Source organism: Cornus florida, unplaced genomic scaffold (genome assembly GCF_030987335.1).
Source record: "Cornus florida cultivar Cherokee Brave unplaced genomic scaffold, ASM3098733v1 CherokeeBrave_3.0.0_Hap2_Chr09, whole genome shotgun sequence".
Taxonomy (NCBI): Eukaryota; Viridiplantae; Streptophyta; class Magnoliopsida; order Cornales; family Cornaceae; genus Cornus; species Cornus florida.
The window spans coordinates 26,140,268-26,149,896 of NW_026775579.1; the positions used below are offsets into that span (position 1 = coordinate 26,140,268).

The 9,629-nt window shown below is 34.4% G+C and overlaps 1 protein-coding gene across 1 annotated transcript; it reads right to left on the reverse strand.

Annotated features, from left to right (window-relative positions):
- Positions 1-7,736: 7,736 nt before the first annotated feature.
- On the reverse strand, positions 7,737-8,604 carry LOC132272421 (protein SRC2-like). The gene is made up of 2 exons (XM_059773576.1): positions 8,422-8,604; positions 7,737-8,377 (listed from the first exon to the last, which is right to left on the reverse strand). The coding sequence occupies exons 1-2, from the start codon at positions 8,571-8,573 to the stop codon at positions 7,909-7,911; spliced, it is 621 nt and encodes a 206-aa protein (XP_059629559.1). The 5' UTR covers positions 8,574-8,604; the 3' UTR covers positions 7,737-7,908.
- Positions 8,605-9,629: the final 1,025 nt, after the last annotated feature.

Consider the following 9,629-nt stretch of genomic DNA (forward strand, 5'->3'; position numbering starts at 1 on the left):
ATATTCTCCCCCACCCAAATCCTGCGACGCCCTCGTCGCAGTGCGGCACTGACTCCGCTGCGTCCAGCATTCCCAAGTCTCTCTCCTCCAAGTGGTATGCTCACCTGCCCACCATCGCTTCCTTGTACAACCCCTGACTGTACTCACCTAATGATAAGGTTTCGGGCTAAAGGGACGCCCACTTCTTCGAGATGCAACTCCACATTATGCCGCCTCCGCGACGCCCCGAGCAAATAAGGGCCCTCCGGCTGACTTGATAACCGCCCTTCATAACGGTTTGCACGCCTCTTGAACTTGCAAGAACTTTAGTGCGCGCGGCCCTTCGGCTTCAAAGGACGCTTCTTCTTGGGGAGATAGAGGCTCTCCTCCAACAGCATTGATTGCCCACTGACGCTACTTTAGTGCACCGTCTTCATTCTTAAAACCCCCGGATCGACAAGGGGGCACACCTCTGTGCTTTACCCCAAGTCCTGCTCTGATACCATTTGTCACGGCCTAGAGATTTGGCACAGCAGTACGGCCCGTACGGCACCAAGGCATTGTTTCAGCTCGCGCAAATGCCCTGGTCAGCCACTAGGACCTGCCTTCCCAAGAATACATGCTGACTGGTTTCGACCTGCCTTGGTCTCATCAGGGGAACGGCTCCAGCTCCCAACCAGTTTGTGTAGGGATGGCCAACTCCTTTCTTCATAGTCAAGTCCACGACTAGCGACAAGCACCTCGAACTGAACCGAGTAGACCTGCCTGAACTCTGAAGAGGTACCATCTTGTGGTCCTCCCCGCCCCTTCCCTGGAACCATTCCCAGTCAATGAATGTTGTTAGCCAACCAACATGCGTGTCTTTCATGCTCATGGCGTCGTTAGGAATCGAAATGTGACATTATACCCATTTCTCTTAACATTTAAATGTCGTTAACTGATTGCAATTTGGTGTTCCTTGTATTTATATTTGTTGTTCTCAGCGGCTTTTGTGTTTACCTGGATTATTATTATTTTTTATTTTTTTTTTTTTATTTTTTTTTTTTTTTTTTTGTGCTTTGGATGGCTTACTCTCTCTAAGTAGGTTTTGGTAGCTCTTGAACTTGCTTTACTACCATGGCCGATACTAGAACGGGCCAAAACCATGGTAGAAAGCCTTTTCCTCCGTGATTAAAAGTTAATTTTCTTGTAGTGAATTTATCCAATAAAGTTATCAAAATTGAACAACAAATTAAACCACTTACAAGAAATTATCAATCAATTAATTTAATTTAAGGAAGTAAAATTCAAATATAAAACAAACCAGCTCATGTCGAAGCACCGCAAATGTGTTTGAGCCAGCACAATGATTGGTCAAATTCTTTGACCTATTTACAATATTAGTCCTGCTTCTTTCCTGCATTCCAATTCAATCAATTGTTATCTACAATTCTTTGACCTATTTACAATATTAGTCCTGCTTCTTTCCTGCATTCCAATTCAATCAATTGTTATCTACAAGTCTAGATGAAATTGGGGGAAAGATTGTTCTTCTTTAGATGAAATCACGAATTTTTTGGGTTCTTTGAGTCCATAGGTCTTCCCCCTCCCCTTGTTCGGTTCTTGTACAGCTCTTGGGAAGTGTTTCCCTATGCTTTCTAATATCAAAATATATATATATATGTATATATGTATATATCTACAAGTCTAAGTATCAGAATCAACAACATAAACTGAAAACAATTTGACACCTTAAATTTCGAATCCATGAAAATATCACAGATGTCTTGCCAATCCTCAAATTTAACATTTTCGTGAGGATTTCTATGTGCATCCTCTATATTATTCCCGTATGATTTAAAGTGCTGGTGCATGCGAAACTTATGGGATCAAAACAATTTTGCTAGCCACTTTTCAAGTCCTATCCGAACGTTAATAGCATTCATGTTTGTATCATACTTGTCCTAAAAAAAAAGAAATCATACCATGAGCATCATATTTTAACAAGAGTCAACTAATGAATATTAAAAACAACATAGAACACCAAACCAAAGTTTTATGTTCAATAACTGTAATATGGTAGTATATATTGGCCTTATCTGCTGGATCCATATGAGACCACATTCCACATGTAAATTTAGCATGCTCACGACATAATGCGCCCACATGTGACCTAAACATCTTGGATGAAGACCCAATAGGCCTCATTTTCCCTAGGAGAAAAGTGATTCGAGGTTTTGTGCCACCATTTTTTTTTATGTTTTTTATATTCGAGCCCACATGACCACCCACGTCCTTTTTTGAACAAGTTAGAAGCTGCAATAATAAAAAAGAAAAGAGGTAATTGAGTTAGAATATTTAAATGTTAACAATTACTTGATGGTTCGACTTCAAAATTGATTTTAGACTTTCCTCGTTAACTATTAGCCAACAAAACAAAAACTAACAACAATATACAACCTTATATATAATTTAACTTTGCATTCTACAGAGGTAAATCATATAGTTATTAACTCACACATGTTTACATTATGGATGAATTATTAGCTAATTGTACTAATTTTTTACCTTTTCCTTTCCATTCATTTCGCAACATAATTGCAATCCATTAGTTATCAATTGTTTGATCTAGCAACATGATTCTTCACTTCAAAAAATTTTAGTTTCAATCACTTGGAACATATATAAAAGCAGAACCGTTAAAAAAAAAAAAAAATAGCAACAAAAAATCCATATTGAAAAGGTAAAAAACAATTGAATTCAAGGAATAAAATAAATAATTGAAAAGGGAATTAAGTAAGTCTTACCCACAGTTGATGAGTTGGAGGGAGAGGGTGTGGCCGCAACTGTGTCCATAAGTGTCAATGGTGTGTCTGTGTCAGTGGTTACAAAAGTATGTGTAGGCAATGATGTGGGTGACGGTGTGGACACGGTGGTAGGCTCTGACTGAGAAAATGTAGGCAATGATGTGGCTGTCAGTGTGGGCATGGCATTTTGCTCTGATTGAGAGACTCGTCTCCGACGTCCAGGTCCAGCCATTTTTACCTAGAAGAAGTTAGTGCTTCATATGCTAATGGAAAGAAAAATATGTCACAAAGCTAGCAAATTAGTAATTAACATCTCTTAAATAAAATTACTAAAATACTATTTACTGGTATTCAACTAGTCAGAAGCAAGATTTAAATTGTAATTAAGTTAATCATGAGAGTATCTGCAAAATTTCTAAAACAACACCATGTGAGTGTTTGGAAGGGTTCATTCCCAAATCACAAGAATAATATGGAAACCTTGATAGGTCGAGTGGATCTATGAGGAAGAATCCAGTGGTGGCTAGTTGCTGAAGTAAAGAGGGGTTTTGGAATGTTAAAGGGGTGAAATTACCTGATTTGTTAGTACATCCCTCTCTGACTTGATAATCATACAATAATAAATTCACAAATATATTGACAGAAGATTCCTCACAAAAAAAAAAAAAAAAAAAAAAAAAAGAAACAAATAAAAAACCCTAATTAATAAGAAATTCATAAATTTATAGAACTATTATGGATACTAACCTTCTAATGCAGATTCAAATTGTTTGATGGAAGTTGATTGTGCTTTAAATTGCTTCAAGAACACATACTTTGTATTGGGTCTTTGTTTGAAGGGAGAAGACATGCAGAAAGGGTGAAAAAGAAGCGCAGAGATATATATAAGAGGCGGAGAGAGAGGGGGGAAGCTAAAATGTTATTTAGCGCTAAAAATTTATTTTGCCCGGTAAATGATATTTTCAATGTTTCTTACCAAAATGAAATTTTTGGCACTGTTTTTTACCAAAATTATTTCACTTTTTCTTATCAAAATGAATTTTTTTGCAGATATTTAATTTGCTCGGGAAAAAAATATTTTCACTGTTTCTTACCAAAATAAAATTTGTTGCACATATTTAATTTAAAATAATTAAAATTTCAAGAAACTAATTTAATCTAATTAAATGAAATAGTATATCTATAATATAATCATAATAAATTCAATCAATTTTTAAAATTTTAATATAAATATATTTTTTTATACGAGGTTTTTTTTTTCTCTAGCTATTCCCATTTCATAATTTAATATTACTTGAACTAAATATTAGCACAAACCATAATACACCTAGATTAGTTAGTTCATTGGCTTGGATTAGTAATTGTGTAAATTTTTATATACAACTAATTTATTACACGGGCTTGTATTCAAAGAACTATAATTCTAATTAAGGATGCCAACGGGACAAGTTACAAAGCACAGGCACAAGCCCTTTCCCAAACTCGTTCTACCAATATTTTTTTTCCAAACCCAATTTCGGGCTCCACACATTGGAGTCGTGGCGGATTCGGGCACCCAAATATACATATAATTAAACTTAAAAATATTTAATATAATTTTTTAAAATTTGTTTAGTATAATCAAATATTTATCACAAAAATATAATTATTTTTAAAATTTAAAATCATCAAAGAAATGAAGAAAAAATAAAAATTATAACAACATAAAATAATATTTATTTATAAATTTATTATTAATCGGGGCAGTTTGCGGGTTTTACAGTTTTCCCAAACACGATCGTAGGAATTCACGATCGATCGTGACTTGAGCATAACAGTTTTAATTGATCGTTTTGGGCTCTAATTTCAAAGGACCAGGGTATATGTGAGTACTTGACTTGAAGGTACAACTCTGACTCATTTTGACCTCCAAGAGACACCTATAAATAAAGAGGATTGAACCATCTTTACAAGGGTTAAACATTTTGGAATTGAATAGCTTAGAAGAACCTCTAGATCTACTCTCTCTCTCTAGTGTTTCAACTAAAGAAAAAGACGATGAACCCAAGCTTGGAGATGGATTGTGAGCCAACCTTGATGACATCTACCTTCTTCGTGAGTGGCTAGTCCTTCACTTAGGGCTTAGATGAGCCATAAGCTTGTATAATTAAACTATTGTCTTTCAATTTTTAGGGAATTATGTAATATAATTAGTGTTATGGTCTTGTGTACTATACCAAGGCTTTTATTGATAATTCTTCCTATTGATTCTTTATGTTGGTTGCTTGTTGTCTTATGTGTAATTAATTGAGGATTAATCTCTACACTAAATGTTTTTTATTGTTTAGTGATGGCCACGCATGATTCTTATTGGATTCAACTGTTAATTAGTTTGATGGATTATGCTTAGTCTTGATGAGTTACACTAGTTACATCATTAGATTAATTGTAGTTAGATAGACAATTAATGCTTAAATTTGATAGTCCATACTTATTATTGTAATTTGTATTATTCTCTTAACATTGATATGTGCTTGTAGCCACATTTTCATTACAATAAGTTTTCCCCATTAATTGAAGACAAGTGGTTTAATGCAAAAGCTTAGTGGTGAGTTATATGTCATAAGTCTCTCTTCCTATCTTTAAACCTTATTTACTTTAATGTTAATTTCTATTGCATGTTCATTTAAATCAACATTAGTTTAATTAACCAAACAAACTTCCTTTCAATCTCACGTTCACTACGTCAAGTTAGATTCCAAGCCATATATCCCAGTGGAAGATCCCTTCTCACTATACTCACCTATACGTGTTAAGTGGCTTTTATAAATGTAAAAGTTGATACACATTTGACATATCAAATATAACACATTTTTGTGATACACACCAAAGTCGCATCAACATTCAAAAGTACTGCTAATATATTCAGAACTTCTAATTCATTATTCTGCTAATATATTCGTAATTGAAGTGAATTAGTGAACACCTTTAGAACTGCTAATAGCCTAATACATTTTTAGAACTATTAATTCAACAAGAAATTAACATCTTAGTTCAAAAAATTAACCAACAATATTTAGCCACTGTAGAATTATATTACTCCATATTATATATATAATTTGATACATATACATATATATAACTTAACTGTTCGATTTGGTCGAGTTTGATCTTAAAGGATCTCAAACTCTGAACAAATTGTATGTATGTGTGTGTGTGTATATATATATATATATATATTCTCTTATTTAAATTTAAATATGAATTATACAAATTATCCCTTAACTTTATTATTAGAATTAATTTATCATTAAAAAAAATATTTATAACTACTATTTTATAAAATGATTAACTTATTATTAGAACATTGGTGCATTTTTGGCAATAAGTGGTATTACGCACAAAATATAATTCAAGGGGTTTATTTGCAAATTTAAGCATAGTTCAGATAGTTTTTTGCACTTTACTATATATTTATATATACACACACACTTTTATATATTAAAAATATACCTTATGATAAGTTTTAATTTTTCTTATTATTTTCCAAATAAGTATATGGTGACAGAAGGCTAATTTGTGGCAAGAATTTACTCTTTTGTAATGAAATATCTTTTGTCGCTAAAAGATAGAAATTGACGACAATTAATTTGTCACAAAAAGTCTATCAATTGTGACAAAGTTAAATTTGTCACAATAACACAATATTTTGCGACAATGCATCATTTGTCACTAGAAGGTTGTTTGTAGCGACAACAATTTTTGTCGTTAAAATACCATCAATTATGACAAAGTTAAATTTGTCACAATAACTCAATCTTTTGCGACAATGAATCATTTATCACTAGAAGGTTGTTCGTAGCGACAAGAATTTTTGTCCCTAAAATGCCATCAATTGTGTGACAAAGCTATATTTGTCACAATAACTCAATCTTTTGCGACAACGCATCATTTGTCACTACAAAGTTGTTCGTAGCGACAAGAATTTTTGTCGCTAAAATGCCATCAATTGTGACAAAGTTATATTTGTCACAATAACTCAATCTTTTGCGACAATGCATCATTTGTCACTACAAGGTTGTTCGCAGCGACAAGAATTTTTGTCGCTAAAATGCCATCAATTGTGACAAAGCTATATTTGTCACAATAACTCAATCTTTTGTGACAACACATCATTTGTCACTAGAAAGTTGTTTGTAGCGACAAGAATTTTTGTCGCTAAAATGCCATCAATTGTGACAAAGCTATATTCACAATAACTCAATCTTTTGCGACAACGCATCATTTGTCACTAGAAGGTTGTTTATAGCAACAAGAATTTTTGTCACTAAAATGCCATCAATTGTGACAAAGCTATATTTGTCACTAAAATCTAGTTAATCGCGACAAAGCTATATTTGTCACTATATTGTAATTAGTTGTGACAATATATTTGTCACTAAAATCAATTTTGTCGCCGTACCCTTTCCCGCCATATAGTTGGGCGCGAGGAAATTCCCGGGATAGATATTGCGACAACTTTTTGTGACAAATTTGATTTTTGTCGAGTAAATTTAGCTTAAGGCAACAAAGTTACTTTTTGTCACAAAAGATTATTTTATTGCGACAAATTCATCTTGTCGCTATAGTTTTTGTCACCAAAGACCAAATTTGTTGTAGTGAAAATTGATAAAAAGAACACAAAACTATTCCCCAAGCAAAATTTTCTATTAGTTTAAATCTAAATCGGGAGCGAATTAAGTCATAAATAGTGAAAATTTGAGAAGAATTGTGTGACTTAAGTTTAAATTATAAATAACTTAAATGATGGATGACCAAAAAAAAAAAAATCAGTGTGTGAATGACTCCACCAAATCTTAAATCTTATATTTCATTTTGAATTCAAGTATATAGGTGAAATTAAAAATAAAATAAAATAAAATAATTGCTTTTCCAAAATTCACTACTATACAATTTGATAGAGAACTCATTATGACCAAAGTAGATGAAAATAAACAACAAATGGATGTAACTGGATAAAGTGAATGATGTTTTTAGCACAAAATAATGCCAAAAAGGTACTTCTAAAATTCTAAAAATTAACTAAATCACAAAAATTCATCATATCAAACCTAAAAACCAATTCACAACATAAAATTATCTACAAATAAAAGATCAAAACAGATTACATATCAAAAGCAACGTCATCAAAGCCATCTTCATACCCAGCATCACCGATATCTGACACCATATCTCCGACAATCAACCCTCCGATCAAACCAGCTCCAAATCCCGTCCCAAACTTATCCTTTTTTTTCTTAGGTTTCTCCACTTGTGGTTGTGGATACCCATATCCCGCCATCGCCGGCACCGGATATGCCTGCGGCGGTGGCGGATATCGAACACCCCCCCCCCCCCCCCCCCCCCCCCCCCGCGCCCGTCCCGCTTGCTGCAGCGGATAAGTATAAGGTGGCCGTGGATACGCCATCGCCACCCCAGCAGGCTGCGCGACCGTGGTGCTCACACCGATATTTGGTGGATGCACCGTCACAGGCTCCTGACCCTTCGCCGGCGCCGCCGTATGCGGCGGAGTAAACTTCCCATCGTACTTGTACGAGAATTTCAATCGGAGGTGGTGTTGCCGGCGAGGAGGTCTGGCAGCGGGACGTAGACGTAGTAGTTCATGTGGTGGTTCCACTTGGGTTTTGTTCCGCCGTGCTTGTCGGCGGGGGTCAGTTTCCGGACGCTGGAGATCGACGCCACCACGTAGACGTCCATCTTGGTCACAAGATTCACATCATCGAGTCCTTCGGCGGATATAATTGTGATGTCTAAAGTACGGTAGGCCATGTCTGTGTTATGCGATTGAGCAATTGATCGAAGAATCAAGATTGTGTGTGTATAATAGGAACAGAAAAGACGATATAGCGTGTGTCTGTGTCTGTGTCTGTGTGGATTTATGGACTAAATAGTTAATACACAGTGCGGTGTGTATTTATATAGAGGTGGCCAGGGTTTCTTGTTTAACAAGCAAGGAAAGTCAAGTGAATAATCCTTTCAAAAATTGGAATTTAGTAAAGGTTCAGGAAGCTACTGAGGAGATCACTTTATGGAAAGTGAATAATTTTTTTATTTTGTTTTCTCGTCCATTTAGAGTAACTTTCCATATTCATATTTCTATATCGCAACTAGTTTTGTTTTTTACTTCGTGTCTTCCTATCGGTTTATTTTCCATCTCATAATTCTTCACCAAAGCCTCTTTTGTTATTTAAAATTTTGCAAAATAAAAATCTATTTAAATTTTCATAGATTGAACTTTGCAGTCAAACCTCTCTTAAAATAGGCTCGACTCCCCATAACTATTAAGGGGTAGGTACTTGTAATACCAGTATTATCCTTTTACATGTAAAATAATGAAATTAGCCCTGTATTTTATACAAACCTCTTGTTATTATTGCCCCCATTATTATATAGTTCCAATTACCATAATTACTAATCTTTATCCTCCTAAAACCACTTGTAACACAAACTAACAATTTTTGTTAAATAACATTTTTCGAATCCCCCTCTGTCACTCATCAGCCATCAGTTAGCTTTAACTTCCAAAAAAAAAAAAAATTTAGAAGACACTTGCCTCAATTACTTAGTGAATTAGTATTTCATGTAAAAAAAATTAAAAGACCAAAGAAGTGGTTATTGACATTCCAAACAAAATTATATTGTTTTGGAAGTAACAACTTGGGGGACATTCCATCCAAGATGAGTCTTGCAACCCTAGTTTATTGTTGGGAAACGTGCAAGTTTTAAAAACTTTTCGAGAGATTTTGATTCATAGATCTTGATTCATTACATAGAGACAAGTTTTACGCAAAAATAAAAATATGATGTATCATTCAATTAACAGAT